General features: G+C 35.9%; 1 protein-coding gene across 1 annotated transcript in view; it reads left to right on the top strand.

Moving 5' to 3' along the window:
- The window catches only part of ROBO1 (roundabout guidance receptor 1), a 323,397-nt gene extending 303,628 nt beyond the window's left edge, over positions 1-19,769 (top strand). Inside the window, exons 24-30 of the mRNA XM_050713247.1 lie at positions 592-736; positions 1,066-1,314; positions 4,927-5,336; positions 7,405-7,557; positions 15,912-16,220; positions 17,492-17,691; positions 18,084-19,769. Coding sequence (XP_050569204.1) covers positions 592-736; positions 1,066-1,314; positions 4,927-5,336; positions 7,405-7,557; positions 15,912-16,220; positions 17,492-17,691; positions 18,084-18,098 — 1,481 coding nt within the window. The 3' untranslated portion in view covers positions 18,099-19,769. The remainder of the gene's footprint in view (positions 1-591; positions 737-1,065; positions 1,315-4,926; positions 5,337-7,404; positions 7,558-15,911; positions 16,221-17,491; positions 17,692-18,083) is intronic.
- The last annotated feature ends 792 nt before the right edge of the window (positions 19,770-20,561 follow it).

Below are 20,561 nucleotides of genomic sequence, written 5' to 3'. Positions count from 1 at the left end.
TTCTGCCAGCAATTATTTTCAACTGCACCTGCCATTTAGACTAAAACTAGTAATTTCATTGTGCCTAAAACGTTTCAGTGGACAAGTACAAATTACATATATTCAGTGACAGTAGAACTTTAATAGATCGTATCTGTATCGTATTGTATACTAGGTTCCAGCAATTAAATAATATAAAGGCACTTTCGAAAATATGTCTACAGCTCATTTGTTTTAGATGATAATCTATAATGCAATTAATAGAAGTAGGAAGCTCACTCTTAATGACACTGATTGTAAAATTCATTTAAGTTTTTATTACATTTTGACTATTTGCAATACAAGTTTTGTGTTCTGTATACTTTTTACATTCTATGTAAATTTTCTAGTAAAATTCAACTACTTATAAAAGGGGAGTAATTCTACAAAGAAGCTACAATTATAAAGTGGTGTAAAAAGGAAGAATGCCAGTTTATTCCAACAAATCACAACTGTAAATTCCTAGAGAATTCAAGAGAATATGGAAGGCACTATGGCTATTTTGTTTTTCAAAGCATAATGGTGAGGAGATATTTAAAAGAATTACAAATATGTACTGTTTATAATTCACAGGGAGTCAAGGGCACAAGAAGGGTGCTCGGACTCCAAAGGCTCCCAAGCAAGCTGGCATGAACTGGGCAGATCTTCTTCCACCCCCTCCAGCACATCCACCTCCCCACAGCAATAGTGAAGATTACAGTCTTTCAGTGGATGAAAGGTAAGAAAGATAAAAACATTATCAATTTCTTACTTTAATTGCTTGTTAATTGAACAGTAATCTGCCCTACAAGCTGGCATTGAGACTTCAGTACAGTTCTAGTGCTCATCAACTAGCAGTAGAGTAGCTATTTAAAGAGACTACTTAATGACAGTGATGTACATCTAGTTATTACATCCTTACTAAGCTGTTTTCAAGAGCACATATAACAATATTTTTTCTTTTCTTTTTTTTTTATTTATTTTCTGGGCTATTTATGTATGTATCAGATATGCTAATTACACAGTGAAAAAACAAGTCCTTACTTTCTTTAAAAAAATTAATTTTAGCTATGACCAAGAAATTCCTTGTCCAGTTCCACCTGCGAGGATGTATCTGCAGCAGGATGAGCTAGAGGAAGAGGAAGATGAGCGAGGTCCTACTCCACCTGTTCGAGGAGCTGCTTCCTCTCCAGCCGCTGTCTCCTATAGCCATCAGTCAACTGCCACTCTCACTCCCTCTCCCCAGGAAGAACTCCAGCCCATGTTACAGGACTGTCAGGAGGATCTGGGACACATACAACACCAGCCTGACCGGAGGTGTGTCAATGCAAATGTAGTGAGAGAGATGTGACAAAAGTCATCCTGTCCCCACTGAAAATTCCTCTTGAATTCAGTGAGGTCAAGGTTTTCCCCATGATATTTATTCTGTTAATATTTAACTTCCAATCCAGGACATTAGAGCTATTTGTAACCTTAGAAATACATAATTAAGTTGTTTTATTATTATACCATGGAAAGAAATGCAGTATATCACTTTATGGTACGTTCAGTGCTGACACAAGTTAAATTCACAGTCATCAGGATATTAAAGTGGTATCGTTAACACAGCTTACCATATAATTACAGTTCCATTGTTTCCAATAGATTTACTGCATTATTACCATAAAATAGCATGCATTATTTCACAGTAACTGTGCAATTAACTTGTCACCCATATGTACGAATATATATAAATATATAATTTATATAACCTATAGATTTTCCTCCTCTCATAAATTCTAATTCAGTAAATTACTGCTTGAAAAAATTTCTTAACATTTCCACCTACTCTAATTTAAAGGAATGACCAACATTAATAAAGATAGATATTTGTTACAGGGAAATTTTTTTTCTTCTCAGAGTTGCTTTTAATACAAACTGTTTTGCATATATATTCTCACAGCTTCTGTTCCACTGAATTATGAATAAGGCTTTTTATGTGTATGCTTACTTGCCTTGCTTTTTGGTAATAAATTTTTTTTTTGCATCCAAAATTATATTCCCTTTTATTTTTTTATTTTATCCAGTGGTTTGCACACATTGTTTATTATCATAACTACACCAACTTACCTGTAATATTCCAGTCATATTTTCTGTTTTTAGAAAACTGCAGGCTTATTGTGATGAAATAAATTTGACCTTCCTGAGCAGAAGAACTTTTTCCATAACTTTTGATTTTACTAGCTTATGGGACATTTGCAGATGCATTTTCCAGAATGTTTTTTTCGAAAAGTTGATTCATTTTTGTTTGTCTTTTTTAAGTAAGTAGTAGTTATTAACCTTTCTTATAAAGGGTTTATAACTGCTTTTACTTTTACTGCTTACTTCTACTTGGTCTGCTTTGTCATGTTATGTTTTGTTTTGCTTTGCTTTAGTCTTTATGGTAGCACTTCTTGTACTGTGTGTCTCTATTTCTTCCTCCATCTTCCTGAGTCTTTGCAATCACTCTTTTTATTAGTGGGTAGTAATATTTTTCTGTAATTTTCACTGACCCTAATATGTAAGGGCACACAAGTGTTCATTTTAAGAACATCTGTTTTCAGGGTTATTTAGAAGTTAAACTAGCTGTCTACTAATGGGAAAGTAAAATGCTAAGTGAGTGACCTTCCAGAACTTCAGATACCATGTTCTGGAAACCAAGACATACTGACCTACAGAACGGAGTAGGCATTGAAGCATATGTATGCAAACATGCATAACCAGCTAGCAATTGCCTAGAAAGCCGAAAGTTCCCTCACCACAGTGACTGAAGTCTAGTCACAATAAATATCATCAAAAGTAGTGGAAAAAGGTCAAGTTTTATTGGGGAGGATGTTGCAGTTTAAGCTCCTAGGGCATGTAACTTATCATTGAGTGGATGGAAATAAATAAAATTTGTCTTTATTTTGTTTTTACCTACAATGGTTAAGTCTTTTTTTTTTTTTCTGAAAGTCTTAGAATTGTTAGTGAGTAAATTTGGCTTTCTTATCTTTCTTACTTTTCCAACTGTTCTTTCTTTTTTCTTTGCTATATCCACCTCATCAGTTAAAAAAAAAAATGCACGTAATTCTATCTACTTAATTGGCAAGTCTTTCCATTTAATGGTGTTGATATGACCCATGGCATTGCTACATAGGAGTTGGATGTACTGTTCTCAACAGCTGTCGCCCATTCTGGAAGGAGGTTTCTGTTTTGAATATGGTGTGACAATGCTTTCCAGTTAAGAATGCACTGAGTGTTACCTCTATGTGTTGTACTGTATTTATTTATTTATTTATTGATTGATAAATGGTGGTTTTGTAGTCAAAATAATGCTTAAAATACCATTTTCCATACTTTTTATTAGCTTTACTTTGTGCTCCTGCTGAATATTATCTCAATTTCTTATAAGAACCAGGCTTCTGGAATATGATTCTGATGGTGATGGTGATTGTGTACTGTAATATTTCCTCTGTCTGCTTGGCTTGCAAAATATATAGCAAACTGAAATTCATGCTTTGGAAAAATGGTCAAGTAGAAGAAAACCTAAAGACTTAGTGAGATAGCAGAAGATGTCAATGTCAGAGTTGGGATAGGACATGATGTCACTATTAAAGCAAGAACCACTGCATCAGATAAAGTGAAACAAGTATTGTTAATTCTATATGCTCATGAACAGCTGCTCTGTATTAATCTATTCTTAAAGGTAGGCACAAGCTATATTTTCAAGAATCCTGTCATATTTTGTAATCAGTTGCCTGTCTCATAATACCAAAACCTAGAGAACAGGAAGACTGGCAAATAGTTACAAGGACAGTTGTTACAAGAGCATTAAACTGAGGCAGTAAAACTTTATTGGGCAAGGTCTCTAGTCAAAGACAGTTAGAGCTTCCCGTGTAGCAATGGCTTTCTGTCCTTTTTTTACTTTGTGAAATGATTATTGGTATATATTGCTAACTGACCTTGTCTTCATTCCATTCAGTGGTTCATATAGCAAATGCAAAACAGTGGCTAGATGATTCAGTCCAGGGAGGTTCCAGCTTGCTCATGCAACAAAGTATTAGGTTTTACCTTGCTAAATTTTCTTTTCAAAATTAGTAATTATTCCATTTATTAAAAGAAAAAAAGTCACCCTGCCAAAAAGAAAAGATTTAAAGTCGGCATCCTGTCAATGAGATAATAAGGGAGAATTTTGAGAAAGGAAAATTACTTTGGAAATTCTGCAAAGCAGACTGAAATAGAATTTCCTGGTAAACAAGACCAACATTCCATCTATTGGTGCAGAAAGTATTTCTTCCTTCGAGACAAAGGGCAATTAAAGATCATGCCTGTGGCCCTGTAAAGATAAATTATTGACAGTATTAATACCTGGGACTTCAGAGAGAAGTTTTAAATAAACTGAATGTTGATGTAATGATATCTAATACATTGCCTCTTTAAGTTGGATACATCATTACTGATGATTTCAGCTCAAAATAAATTAACCAATACATCTACATGTGATTTGATATCTTTAAAACCTAACATTGCAGTAGATAATTCTTTTTTTATATTACCACCTATACCAATTTAAAAATCTTCTTGAATCATTGGGATGGGTGGAAGGAATATGATGTTTATTGAGCAATCTGTCTGGATAGAGGTATCTGTTGAGACTGATAGTTTCAAGCTTCTAGAGCTTCTACATACAAATCTTTTCCTCAGACTCTCAAGGGTGCAATTTTTTTTTTTTTCAAATAGTCATGTAACCACCTCTTCCCCTAGCTGTACATGAGGTACATTAGGAAACAGGAGGAACTTTATGCAACATAAGCTGATTTCCATTAAAATCAGTGCTGCATATTTTCATCAATTCATTCTATTTTTCCTTTATGTCACATTCCACTTATGTTGTGTTACTTTAATTCTTCTTACCCTTGTATTTTTATGCAGACGTCAGCCTGTGAGTCCTCCACCCCCTCCAAGGCCCATCTCTCCACCACATACCTACGGATATATCTCAGGGCCCTTGGTCTCTGATATGGATACTGATGCACCAGAAGAGGAAGAGGATGAGGCAGATGTAGAGGTTGCCAAGATGCAGAACAGGAGACTCCTTTTGCGTGGCCTTGAGCAGACACCTGCCTCAAGTGTTGGGGATTTGGAGAGCTCTGTAACAGGGTCCATGATCAATGGCTGGGGTTCAGCTTCTGAAGAAGATAACATCTCAAGTGGTCGGTCTAGCGTTAGCTCTTCAGATGGATCATTTTTTACTGATGCAGATTTTGCACAGGCCGTTGCAGCAGCTGCAGAATACGCTGGCCTGAAAGTAGCCAGACGTCAAATGCAGGATGCTGCAGGAGGTGAGTCTTTCCTGTATTTGATATGAGAAGGAAAAAAATAGGGCCATTATCACATGTATTTATCCACAACCACTTCATGAATTCCTTTTGTTCTTGCCACTTTTAGAAATTCGGGGGGGGGGGGTCAATTCCGCACTGGTGGAAGAGGCAGAATAGGAATTCTGTTGAAACAGTTCAAATAAATTGCTGCTCTGTATTGTTCTACATAAGTAGTTCCTAATTTTTTTGGTTTCATTGATTGTTGCCAAACCTCAACACTGCTTGTGGATTTCCAGCCAGAATTGAATGAGCCTAGCACAGTCTTGCCTAGCTGTGCATGACTTACAAAGCTGTGGAGCAAAGTTTGGAAACCATTGTTTTATATAAAACTACTTAGTCGGAGATAGTGATAAGGATAAATATGAGAAATTTTGTTATGATATTTTTTTCTCCAAGCTCACTGCCTTCATGACTGTTTTTTTTTTTTTTAATTACTGCCACATTTTAGATTCAAATATTTCCTGTGACAATGAATTGTGGAAAAAAAACATTACTGATAGTTTCAAAAATTTGACACTTTCATTTTAACTATGTGTTCCCTTACTCTTTTACAAAAGTTTCCAGTCAGTTCTTTTCTAACAAGGATTGTTTTTGTTAAGGAAAAAAAAAATTACAAAATTCTGTCCTCTTCTCAGTGTAAGGCTCCCAGACTTGCTTCATGAGAGATTTAATCCCTCTGTATTGAAATGTCCATATAAGTATTAAACCTTCAGAGTCTTATTTCCTTTGCATTTGAAAAAAAAAAATAGTATTTGTTTTCCATTTCATATTTCATTATTATCTTTTGGAGAATGCTATTCAAGCTCTTATTGCTGTATTATTGAGATGAACTGGGTTTGCGATGATTTCTTAATTTGACAGCTGTTATTAGTTACAGTTTAGATAATAGATTATGAATATGTAGCAAGGCCATATGCACGTTTCTTCTTTTTTTATCCCGAATCACCATTGGAGATATGAAATACAATATTTGAAATATTTATGCTTTACGACATACTGATTCCTGGTAATACTGGCTGTATACTGGTAATCAGTAACTTGACTAGGCCTGATAGTTATTGTTATACTTTGTCTAAGAAACAAGAATACCACAGTATATAATGCTTGTTTCAAACAGATCTGTGAATATTTTGCCAATCCTATTAAACTGCCAAACCTAGAGGAGAGGGATGCTGTCACAACTGAGTCCGCACTGACTCCACGGATTTGCAACATTCCTCTCTCATTTCTCATATCCTCTCTGAGTTAACAGTCCTTTGTTTCATTTCCACACAGCTGTTCATCATGAGGAGTGAGAGGGGAGGTAATTTAGTAATTCTGGATGAAATCCTGGCCAATTGAAGTAGGTGGCAAAACTCCCACTCATACCCATGGGGCCAGGATTTCATCCATTTTCTACATATACATTCATATAGATATATGTGTGTGTGTACATTCATATATTTAGAAAAGGTCTTTTAACAGTCAAGTTCATGCTATAGAGTGACTTTTATGCATTGATATTATCTGTACCTGACTGCACATCCTACAAATGTGACACTTCTTAACTGCAAATAAACTGTGATAAAATGATAGTCATATATCCTTGATGCATTCTTAGTAACTCACTCAAAGCAGTGCTGGGGGCATTCATAGCTAAGGCCTGCTAGAGACTCAATAACTTGTAGTTTCCAAGCCAGGAGAGGTGAAACCCATTCTGAGAGTGAAACATTTTGTTGCTTATAGAAGCCTGCTGGGCTGGAAGCCTGTCTGTGTATGGATCTCAGACTCCTGGAGCAAGAGCTACCACTACAAACCAGTTGGATAATTTCTGTGAAACTAAGCCAGCCTGTCTGTTAACAGGATAGCAAATGTTTCTGTTTAGTTATGTCTCACTCAAAAACTGATTACAGTAAGGATGACAGTACTAACAGTGTTCTACGATTTCAAGTGCCATATAGCTATATAGTTCTTGTGAAAAAAGAGCAAACATGAAATGTCTTATTTTGCATGAGAAAAATAATAGCTGTTGTTCTGTAACAATTTTCAGGCCGTAGACATTTTCATGCATCACACTGTCCTAGACCAACCAGCCCTGTGTCTACTGACAGCAACATGAGTGCTGTTGTAATACAGAAGGTCCGACCTGCCAAAAAGCAAAAGCACCAGCCAGGACATCTGCGCAGAGAAGTCTACACAGATGGTGAGTCCACCGAAACAGGTGAAAACATCAGTGAACCTTTCTAAATATGCATTCTGTGTGTGTATGAAATTTTTCCACAGATATAACATTATGTTTCAGAATTCAGTGATTTGTGTTTCCTGTTGCTAAACACACTGAACGGATTAATCATTTTAAATGTCATAGTTCCTTAATACTGTACATTGATGCTTCCACTCCACAGCCTTGCACCTGTTTTCTGTAGTGTCCTAATCGACTAATTACTGACATTATTTGAGAGCCCAGATAGCATAAATAGTACAGTCGTTGAGAATAATGTGTGGTTAGGATTAAAATCATCATTCCCATGACTAAATATTAAGACCTTCAGAACTTATTTTTTCCTCTGAGAAACGATTTACCATGCAAATGGTGGACAACACAGATCGATGAATTTTAATCCTGACCACAGCATTCTTGCAAGCAGTTACTTTGTGAGTAGAAGCAAAATCTAATCATCTTCTCTCATGTCTTCACACACAATATCAACTCTTGCTGAAAAGGTAGCGCTTGTATTCTCTTGGGACCACAGAAGGATAATGCAAACATTGTGATGTTGTCTAGAGAGAGCCTTTAATGAAAATGCCTCAGGTGGTGCAGCTTTTATTAAACCACTACCTTCCAGTTTTATAAAACAACCCAAGGGCTTTGTTGGAAATTCATGTAAGATAAATTCTCAAAGACTTAACCCATCTTGTCAAGTTTGCTAAATTTGCTAATGGGGGGAGGGTAAAGAAAGGCATCATTCCCCACCTCCTGGTTCTCAGCAACAACAATCTGATTAGGACTTTCATTACCAGGCTGAAATTTTTCAAAGAGGGGCATCATTTGCCATTATCATATGAAAGCCTAATATTATAGATCTTTATCCAGGGTTACTAGAAGGGAGTTTCAAGCCACTTCTCTGTATGATTCCTGCCACTTGACAAAAAAATTTAATACAAAGCTCACAGCACGATGAGCAGAAGTAATTTAGCAATGAGTGGTTGTCCGTGCTATTATCTGTACTTTATTCTGAGTATTTTCTCTCACTAGCATCTATCTGATATTAGACTGCATTAAATACTGGCATGACACAGTGCACCTGGGCCTCTTGGCTTATACCCAGGCCCCTTCTGTCAGTGAGACTGAGCTGTTGGAATATTATCTGATTTCAAGAGGTTATTACAGTGGTTGTGTGCATGTTTGCTCCTGTGAAAGAACAACACAAGGTGTAAATCCCAAAACTGTCCCAGAAATGTTACATTTATGATACCCTTGTAATGGCATTTTTGCAAGATTTTATGGACATTTTATCCACTTTCACTATCTAGAAGAGAATGCTCTTAACTGAATAATTGGCTGAGCTTCAAACCTTTATATCAACACAACACATCAGAAATAAAATCTGAACAGGAGCTTTATGTGGACATTTTCTTCTAACACAGGAATAAATAAGAGGAGGAGCTATATTTGATGACAGGTTTTTGTGAAAGTAATTATACAAAGTTAAATCATAGAACATTGTGGTTAGGTGTTGCAACAGATTTGACAATTGTGATCAATATTTGTTTTGTGTTGCATAGCGAGTGCTTACTTCAGCATATTTTCTAATTAGATGAGAATTTCCGCTAACCGGTTTATGTGCAATACAGTGTGGTCATTCAGAGAATGGCAAATTATGGCTTTAATTTCTGCAGAACTAATAAAGCCCAGTTCAAAGGTTGAAGATCTTGTTTGTTTTTATTTTTATTTATTTATTTATTTATTGCCTCAATCAATTTATATAAGCATATTTGGAACCTTACTAAAGATTATAACCATTCACTTTAATAACCACAGCTAGCATACTGTCCCTTTAGAATTAGCTGTAAAATAACATCTACTAATTGTTTTCCTTAAGTGGAGAAAAGTGATATGGAGACGTGAGTGAAACATTTGAGCACAATTGACCTTTCCCAGATCTACTTAGGTTTTCTCTATTGGCTTGATGTCACAATGTTATTTATCTTTCTTATAAAGGAGTGCCTGATAGAAAAAAGATTTTTTTCTTTTTTTTTCCTCAGTGGGTGAGCATACATGTTTGTAGTGGAGGAAAGCCGATATTCTACATTTGAGCATTTATTGGTGGCTAGAGTCATTAAATAAATAGTAAAAAGAGAAGAATGCATTAAATTGTTACTTACTTGGCCTTTAAAATGTAATTTACTTTCACATATAAATAATTTTCTATTTCCAGACTGCCTAAATTAGTATTTGCTATCAGTTTCATGAAATACCTGTGTTAGAAAGAATTTGTAGTTAGTTGACAAAAAGGATGTATAAATAAATCAAGTCTTTGCATGAACAGTTGAAATGCTAAGAATATTGTCAGCAGCAATCTACGTACATCCTATAAAATTCTGTATTTCTTGTCTTGATACAGCAAGATTTAGGAAAGGGACAGGCATTTCTGAAAGTGTGTTTATTACTAATGTAGCAGTACAAGGTCTACTTCTAACCCCCTTTTTAAAAATAAAAATAAAGGAGTGCTCTTTGATCTATCCTGCACTTTTATAGCAATTTTGTATTCTCTGGTAGCATTAGCTCAAATTAGTTTCTACTCTGTGTGGGATGGGATTTTAACTTGGTTGTTTTGTTCTTTGATAGTCATCCAGGCAGTAAAATGTTCTCTATATTTGTTGCTAAAAATCTTTGCTCAGTAGGTGGTAAGGATTAAAATGTACGAATTTTTAATTGCTCTTCATCTAGCCTTTTAGAGAATTAACTACTAAGGGTATATTACAAGAACCAGCAGGTGTACGCACCTTGTCAACCTCATCTCACCTACTTACATGTTAGATTTAATACAAATTTTAAAATAATATTTTTTTTGTCTTTTTTAAAAATAATGTATTTGAAAATCTCTTATGAACTGTCTTGAATTTATTCATCAGTAATTACAATCCTCAGAATTGTAGATAAATGCAGATTTAAAAAAAAAAAAAAAGGATAAAAGTCCTTTGTCGTTGCTTAGATTCAGTAGATCTTTCAATAGACATTACACCACTGACACTGTTCACGTGAGACTTTAAGTCCTGATTCTGTTTTAAGTCTCTCGGTGTCAAAGGAAAAATACTAAAGTTTTCACAATTAACTGTTCAAGTCTGCAACTGAGGTATTTGTGCTATCAATGACATGACATCAGGGCAGCTGAATTTCTTAAAAAAGGCTATTTAATGTTTGCCAGATGTTTACCTGAATTTGCACTTTGAAATGTAAGCCACTATGCATGCCAACATCATATGTACCAATGCCTTCCTCTGCCTGTGCAGTACAAAAAATTCTACTCCACACAAATTTCAGCAGGGTAAAAAAACAAGCAGGAAGGCATTTCTTATCTCTATGAAGAACTAGCTTCTTATGGAATAGTAATTTTTTTTTTGTATATCTGGTCTCTTAGTAGTCCTTCTGATTCAGATGTTTGCAGATTATGTCACTGAGGGAGGTTTTGTGGACTGAAAATTGGTTTGATAAAAATGTCATGTAAATATACATACAGGCAATAAAAATAATAATAATAATATCAGCCTACTACTTCTGTACGTCATACTGGGTTTTGCTGTGTCTATTTATTCACCCAGTTATTGCGTATAGTTTGGGCCATGTTTCTTGAAAGAGAGAGCATGAAAAGAACTTCAGTAAATGAATAATATTAGCTGAAGTTACTACATATCTAAGAGTCTTAAATTATCTGAAAGCTTCACTAAGTCAAGAAAAATCTTGAGTTTTGCATGCCTGCATAATTATGCAGTACTCTATCTTCTCAAGTATTACATCAAATCTATATAACACTGCCGTTTTCTTCAGAATATGACTGTAGGAATCTATAGCTTGATGGCACTTAAAAAAAAAAAAAAAAAGTAGTCTAATAAGGCCTGCTTCCTTCATTTGTCATTACTTACAATTCATCTTTTTGTGCTTATTTGTAGTTTCTCCACTTCAGTGCAAAACTAGCTTAGTAGGTTATTTTTCCCCAGTGATGTTCTCCTTCTCCCATGATTTCTGTGTTTGTTCTCATTTAGAATCTTCTTGAAAATAGTCATCAGTCCTTTCAAAAGACATATATGGAGGGTTTCCCCGGTAGAGCATGCATGCTATAAAATGGCATCCATTAATTTTTTGTTTTGTTTTATTTGTGGGTTGTTTTTTTGTTTGTTTGTTTTTTGTTTTCCAAGTGGGAAGCAATACAACAATAATAAAGAGACATGAATGAAACATGTGAGCACGGCTGACCTTTACCAAATACTTCTGAGTTCTTTATATTGGTTTGGCATTGCTCTGTGATTTATTTTTTATTCCTTACAATGGAAGCTTCCGTTTTTCTTTCAATAAGAAGTGTGCCAGTTTGTACTAGAGGAGGCAGATTGAATCTGGATTTTCTCTGTGATCTGAGCTGTTAAAATAAATTCCACAGAGGTGTAATAGTGTTGACCTCAGATTTTTTTTTTCCTCAGAATCCTTCTCAGTAAGGAGTACTCTGTTATAATGAAGATTTTTATAGTTTCCCTGCAGGTTGCAAAAATGTTCTCAAAAGAGAATATCACTTTTCTGTAGTTATTACTGTACCATAGAGTCACTGCTATTTTATGAAACTTTTTATATCAATGCATCTTTCCTTTCTACAGTCAAGACTTAACATCGCTTTGTTCACTGTCCTGTGTAGCTGGATAGGATTCTTGAATACAGTATTTCCAGGTTATATTTTATAGGCTACAGGAAAGATGCTGGTTCCTTGCCTTTGGTACTCAGCCAGTGCATTGACATGCCAGAGCTGTTGGAGACTAGCTCCAAAAGTGACTGAAAAAGCTGATGTTAAGTACCTATGATGTTAAGTTTAAGATATAAACTCCCTTTATATCAGTAGGCTCAACAGAAAGGCAATTCAGTGCTCCAATAACTAATAAAGACAGCCGATAGGGAATGTAAGATACAAGATGTTGCATGAACTTCTGTCATTCCAGAACCCTGCAGTTCTGAGTTACAGATTCAGAATTCGAATATCTTCCTCCACCTGTGTGGAGTGTGTCCTTTTCTGAGAGAAGACATGTTGTAAGGAGGATGTTTTGCTGAGAAAGGAAAACATAGTTTGAATCTCCTCGGGCTAAGTCAGCGGTTGTCATTACTCTTTTTTTAAAAAATCTTGAGCAAGTTCTATAATTGCTAAAAGATGGTCATCACCATCTCCAGCTTTGTTTTTGAAGAACAATTACTGTGCTTGATATGCGTTGGGTTGGACCTGATACGGTCTGGCGCACAGGGCTCTCATGGAATGTATCACGCCCTATACTGAGGTCCTGGACAGGGTTCCCACAATCCTAGATGTTGAATTGTATTGGTATATCTACTTCTTAAGACCAACATTTTTTGGAGTAGGTATTGATGCTTAAGCTCACGTGGTTATGGAGGCTTTTGATCCAAATGTCCAAACTTGGAGGCACATAGTGAATATCAGCATCTGCTGGGCTGGGCAGTGCAGTGAGGATGCTTTGGTTTGCTCTTCTGTGGCTAGAGCTCACAAGGCACTTTTAGATGCATAATGGAGGAGGTCTGAGTGCTACCCTGATGTCTGGAGTTATAGAGTTTCATTGCTAAAGTTGTGTATTAGACTGAGGTCATCGCCATAGACAACATTTAAAGACTTGTGGATGACAAAGGAATGCATCTTAACTGATTCTGTACTTCTTTTTTTTGCCAAAATCTGTTGTTCATGTTTTACTGAACGAGAAGTTGCCTCTCCATTTTATATTTACAGTTTCCTCAGATGAATAAATCCAATCCATTGCCCACAGATCTGCCTTTGTTCTTACTGTGTAGTCTTAATAATTTCCACTACTTAAATAAAATTATTTTGATTCATCCACTTAGTATATGCAGGCTCCCACCTAATTTACGTTATGTCTTTTCAAGTTTTGGAAATGACAGTGCTTCTTCTTAATGCCCTCTGCAAATGTTGAGTGTTAAGTAGATTCTTCGAAGTATGTGTCAGTATTCAAACATTTACCTTTAGCTGCTCTTTAAAACTGATGTTCCGCAAACAGCCAACGTTTGATAAACAAGCTACCCTGTGGAATTTGCAAAGAATATATAGGTAGTTGTCCAACTTTTACATAGGTAAAAGGAACAGAAGGAAAGAAGATGGCCAATGAAGGCCAACAGCTTGTATCAGGAATAGTGTAGCCAGCAGGGCCAGGGAGGTGATCGTCCCCCTGTACTCTGCTCTGGTGACATCACACCTTGAGTACTGTGTTCAGCTTTGGGCCTCTGTGTACAAGGAGGACATCAAGGCCCTGGAGCGTGTCCAGAGAAGGGCTACGAAGCTGGTGAAGGGCCTGGAACACAAGTCCTGTGAGGAGCAGCTGAGGGAACTGGGGTTGTTTAGTCTGGAGTCTCATTGCACTCTACAACTACCTGAAAGGAAGGTGTGAGGAGCTGGGTTCAGCCTCTTGTCACAGATAACTAGTGATAGGACTAGAGGGAATGGCCTCAAGTTGCGCCAGGGGAGGTTTAGGTTGGAAATTAGGAGACATTTCTTCTCAGAAAGAGTAGTCAGGCACTGGAACGGGTTGCCCAGGAAGTGGTGGCGTCACCATCCCTGGGGGTGTTCAAGGAAGTGTTGGACCTGGCACTTAGGGACATGGTTTAGTAGGTGATATTGGTGGTAGGGTGATGGTTGGACCAGATGATCTTGGAGGTCTGTTTCCAACCTTTGTGATTCTTGTAAAATGGATTTGGCCCCTTATTCAAGTCAAATATTAAAACAAGCAGAGGTTTTTTTTTGTTTGTTGGTTTGGTTTTACCAAGACAGTGGAGTTAATGCAACAAGAATGATATTACAGATCTCATTTACCTGAAGTATGCCCAAACTTAGGGAATGTACTCCATGACATCTTTCTTCCTCACCATCTCAGTCCAGTTGATAGCTGATAAAATTACCAGTCTTACTTAAAACAGGTCAAGGGCAATTCCAATTAATGTCACCAGTTTAATGTGGAGGATGGTGCCTACTAATGTTGCATACAGTATTGAGTTCTGCATTGCTACATCTTTCAGCGTGGCTAGATCAAGTCATTTGTGCTGTGTCCCTGGAAAACCTCTTGGAAATTTCTGCCGTCTGCCATATCCCAGTTTATACAAATATGTTAGATTCCTTTTTATTTTATTTTTTTTTTTCTTGTGCAGGAGTACTGCAATTATTCTTGGGCCAATTTAGTTAGTTTTCAGTTGAGATGCTCTCTTGAATAGACTGTGAATTAGCTTATATGTAGTGATGCTGTTTAAAAACCACAGCTGCTCCAAGGTTTTTGTGGAAGTAGAAAGAATGAATGCTTGCTATTACAAAATGCTGAAGTAATAATTTTTAATTAACAGAGTTGTTCATTTTTCTTAGCAGCCTCATTTGAGAGTATTAACCTCAGAAACATCTTTTCCATCTCCCTATTTTTAACCTTTTTTTCTCTTATATGCATGTAATTTGTTCCTATAGCTTTGTTGTGAATGACTTTTATATTGTCGTGTCCCTGTTTGACTTTTACATCTTTTTTCTTCACATTTTGTATTCCACAGAGCACTATTATATCCAGATGAACAGTTTACACATTCTAGTTCTAAGTCTTACTACGGGAATAGAAAAATGTAACTAAGTGAAATGTGTACTGTACTAATTTAAGGGGCAAACTGAAAAGTTCTTGTATCCTTACTTTCTTCTATTCTTGCTGAGAACTTATTACTTCTTTGATTGAATGTTTTTTTAATCTCATGACATACACTCAGATATCAAGAACATATATTTTAAATTAAACTATCATCTTGAAAATAGACAAAAGCAATAGATGAATGCAATAATTAATACAGTTCATCCCTATGTGTATCAGCAGCATGTCTGTACACTCTTAATCCCCAGACAACTTGTTTTAACACTCAGTACATTGAACATCTTGAATAACTGTAATGAAAACTGGTGTGTTGTTGGTTGGATTTAGCAAAATGGTAAATACCAGCAAAGATAATAACTGACGTGCTGATACTCAAGTGCCTAAAGATTATTACAGATTTTTTTGTAATGATTTTTAAGCAAATACTGTGATTCAAAAAGACATTGAGAGGTCTTTATTTTGCATTATTAAAGCTTGGGGTCTGGAAAAATACCTGTCAGCAGTTGTAACAGTAACATAATATTTCTTGGGGTGGAGAGAGAAGGGCAGAGGGAGGGCTAAAAATAAATAGAGATCTGTTTCTTCAGCAAAAGTTAAATATTATTTCTAATTTTAATAATGTGTGATGTCATTTTAATTATTATTCTTTTTCTAACTTTGTAGACTTGCCACCCCCTCCTGTGCCACCTCCAGCTATAAAATCACCAACCGCTCAGTCCAAATCACAGCTGGAGGTGCGGCCTGTCATGTTGCCAAAACTGGCTTCTGTAGAACCGAGGACAGACAGATCTGCAGAAAGGAAAGGAGCAAGCTACAAGGGGAGGGACGGGGTGGATGGGAGACAGCATTCAGATGTGCGGACAAATTCAGGAGAGCGGAGAGAATCACAGGAACAGCAAAGTGATGGGAAACTGCGAGGAAATAAAACACCAAAACGAGAAGGCACACCAGCAAAAACTCATCTTCTTCAAGGTTATTTTGCATGTTTTGGATTTAATGAAGTACTGTGTGTTGATCATAGGGAAGAGGCTAATTCTTCCTAGGTCTCACACAGTACCAGTGTGAATAAAATTAGATCTGCAGAATTGTCAACATTTATCTCTCGATATACAGTACTAATACAGATCACATAAAATGCAACCATATGAAAAACATAGATTTTCTACCTTACACTCCATATACATCCATTGTATATTGAAGATAACACCAAAGAAGCCCAAAAAGAAATATTCCTTATGACTCATAAGGACCAATGTCCTTGCCCTGAATTCTGAATCCTAGCATGGATTAAGAATCTAGTTATATCTAACTACAATCTAATTTAAAAGGGAACTGGGTGAAGTCAGATAGCTGATCTGCAAGGCAAATATTTCTACCAAAGAATTGGCACCTGGCCTGTTTTCATCTAATATCTGTAAAGGAGAAAAGTTCCAGAATTATACCTCATCATGTTTAAAAATAAGAATGCCACAGTAGTGACACATTAGATATAAACGGTAACTGACGTGGCATTATATGTATCAGACCTGATCAATGTAATCCTTTTTTTATGGAAGTTGTTAAGATTACTAGGGAATGGAACGTGATTATTGGAATTTGCCAAGTGATCACTAAGACTTTCAGCAGAAATTCATACAAACACCTGGTCCTTTCTTCCAGAAAGTGTGCAGGGTCAGTATTGGTGTGACTGGGTAGTAAATTCATTAAAAGCGTACACTAGTGAGAGATTGTTATTGATTACAGTGAATTACTATAGAGAAAAGGTATTAGAAGGTTGCATTTGAGGATGCCACTGAGATCCGTCCTGCTAATTTTGTTTCAAATCCAGCTTGAGAAATACAGGCTGTAATATTCAGATGCAGTGAAGTCCTTGTTCTAGTGAATATCATGCATGTATTGTCATTTCTCTTACTTGGTCATGTTGAAAAGATAATGCAAGTTTTTTTTTTTTTTCTTCATTTTCTTATACAGCACAGACCAGGGATCATAAATTGAAATGGAGTGGGCATTAATCTTGAATTGGTTTTTCTGTGGTGAATGTTACCATGTGAATATTATAAATTTCCTCAAGAAAGCTTCTATAATGCTGTTATGGAAACAGTGTATTTCATATCCCTGTCAGGCATCACTTTAAACCTACTGAGGATCATAAAAAGTAAAATAAATCAACTGTATGCTGAAATTTTAGGATCACAGTATCTCTGAGTTTGTAAACATAACAGTACATATATTTTATTATACAGAGGACATCCTGCCATATTCTAGACCAACATTTCCAACATCAAATAATCCTAGAGATCCTAGCTCCTCCAGCTCTATGTCTTCAAGAGGATCGGGAGGTAGACAGAGGGCAGATCAAGCAAATATAGCCCGAAGGAATGTTGCAGAAATGCAAGTACTAGGAGCATATGAACACGGAAAAGAAGATGACGACGAGATGGAGGTAAATGCAATTGTACTATTGACCATAAATAAAATAAGGCTATTTTCTGTTCTTAGATGCCAAGAAGGCACTTTACATTATCCAGATCCTTCCAATAGTGAAAATAAAACATCTGTAAATACCTTGACATTGCCTTTCACATTTTTTGAATGTTTCTAGTTCTAGGTTTTATAAGATACTATTTTTTTTTTCTGCTTCATGATATTCATTCAATTTAAATCCTGATTGTAGAAGGGGTGTGCAACATGCAGTCATAATGATGCACATGATTAGAAATAGTAATTATCGTTTAAAGGTAAGTCTCTAATAAACGTGGAAAAAACTTTAAATAATAGAATCTAACCTATAGTCATTGGTTTCTTTTTTTCCTTTTTTTTTTTTTTTTAATGCAGGAAACAGAAAGCTGAAGACAACAACATGTACTGTAACAGGCTTTTAAAATCTAATCAGAAAAAAAAATCACTTAAGATGCCTCAAGTCTGATGATGTTTGATGCCAGAAATAATGTTCAGTGCAATCAGTGTGTACAATTTTTCATTTTTCTTCATGCCATCAGAATGCTAGTTTTTATTTTACTCTTTCTTTGTAAACCCTCCTTATTAGGAATGGCTGTTGCCTATTCCCTAATGCTAAGTGCATCACCTTTGCTGCGTAAGAAGGCAGGTAAGCTGCTCTTCATGGTACTTCGGCCAGCTGCTTCTTCAGGATTTGAGCAGAAGCCTGGGATCCCTGGATCTCTCCCCTGAGAGTCCGTGCTTAGTACACTGCTGGTACACCAGTGAGCCAATCAATAGTATTACAAGTAATACAGCATTGGTTAAAAAGTTCCACAAAGATACCATCATGCAGAGCATTCTTTTATTCTAGGGATTTTACTGTAGTCTGCAGTTAGCGCAAATGGCATCCTGCAATTTCAATAAAGACTGTGTATCTTGTTTTTTGCCAGTCTCCTGCTAACTTTTTGCAGCAGATACAGTTTTACAAATACAAGTGAAATCAATTTGGGATGAGGTGGCTCTTATTGTAAATACGTACTCATTTTAAAGCCCCTGTGGTACTTTAATTTGTCTTTCCATTTTCATTATTAAGTACATTCTTATTAAAAATGTCCATTGAGATGGGCATGAGGTAAGCCAATGTGAATGCTGTTTGTCTAATTAAGGCATGAGCAAGTTTATCTGAAACTTTTTCTAATTCTCAGCCTCAACAATGCTTATGAAAATAAGCAAGAAAATCAGTGGACATTTTTAATAAAGATTGGATAATGTCATTAACTGTTACTGGCCCAAATCTCAGACCTCTACTTGTGTCAATTCATCTTAAAGAAGTGCAACTTAAACAAGTTTTGTTTGATCTTGGCGATTATGTTTTTTTTTTTTTTTGTAATGCACTGCTTATCTTTTTTTTTTTTTGGTTTTAAAAGCACAATCACTAAACTTTGTTTGTAAACCATTGTAACTATTAACCTTTTTTTTTTTTTGTCTTATTGAAAATGTTAAGCAATTGTTTGGGATATTTTTCATCTTTTTGTTAATGCTTTGTGTTTGTATTGGGAATATTTGAATGATGACAGACGGTAAAGTAACAAACCTAAATGTGGGCCATAATCAGAACACTTCTCACTTTTCCTGGACTTACAGAAAAATTCTCAATTTTGTTGTGGCCTCTCAACATTGGATTATCATTAAAGCTGAAATAGAGGCATTAGTTGCATTGAATTTGCCAAATGATGTCCTCTGTCTGTAGATTTTATGATCTTTTTTGTAATTATAAAATTTCTTTGTCATTGGTGCTAATGGAAAAATGTGTGTTTGTTTATTGACAGCTATCAGGACTAGCCCCAATGGAAAAAAAAAAAAAAAAAGTGTTTTGGTGTTTACCAAGGACTGAAATTTTTCATTTAGCTAATTTTTAAAGAAAGGTTACATAGAAAGGATGTGCAGTACTAAAGGAACAATCCACGTGATTAATGTTTTCATTATGTTCATGTAAGAAACCTCATATTTTAGCCATAATTTTGCATACTGAGGATCCAATAATCAGAAAAGTAATTTTTGTCACATTATTTATTAAAAATGTTCTCAAATACAATATCTTTCTTGCGTAGTTTCTTGTGTTCCCTGAAACTTAATTTTAAGGCCACTTCTGACCTTTTTTTCTATTAACATGAATCAGAATCTATTCCACTGAAATCATTGAGACGTAGTAGCATAAGCAAAATGAGAGAGCTGGATACAGCCTAAGATTTTGCATAATTATGATTGATTACCTTCAAAATCTGATTCCTGGGTGCTTTATGAACTGTGATAACTAAAACATCTCCTAGCCTGCCAGTTTCCAGGAGCTGATGAAGAAAATCTGTACCAACAAAAGCATTCACCTCAGGGGTGAGATACATTTGTTACAAATGAAATAAGATCCAAGTACGTAAAGAGAACAAACATTATGAATCATATGTTTGTTGGGGTCAGCACAAATACAAATTTTCTTGAGCGCCTGCTGTCTTCCTCTGCTGTGGCCATTTGCTCCTTCTCTTTTTGACTGCCATATTTCTTCTTTCCCAAGAGCTTAAAACAGTCTGGAGCCAGATCCACAGATGCTACTGGGTACTACAGCACCAAGTATCTTGCCACAGAAGGTTGCTAGAGCCTTAACAGTTTAATCTGGCCTAAGTTTAAATATCATTTCTTTGCTAATTGTTGCTTCAACGCAGGTATTAAGGTAGTAGAATAAGTTAAATATTACCTTTCAGTTTTGCTTAAGGGTTGTGTATTTTTGGAGGTGTCTTCAGTTTTCATGCCTGAGTTCAGATCACCATGCATTACAATTACCAGTGTAATCCAGACAAGAGCCTGTAGACAGACAGGAGA

Source organism: Cygnus atratus, chromosome 1 (genome assembly GCF_013377495.2).
Source record: "Cygnus atratus isolate AKBS03 ecotype Queensland, Australia chromosome 1, CAtr_DNAZoo_HiC_assembly, whole genome shotgun sequence".
NCBI lineage: Eukaryota > Metazoa > Chordata > Aves > Anseriformes > Anatidae > Cygnus > Cygnus atratus.
The sequence above is the reverse complement of the archived record's forward strand: the minus strand, read 5'-3'. Positions and strand labels throughout refer to the sequence as shown.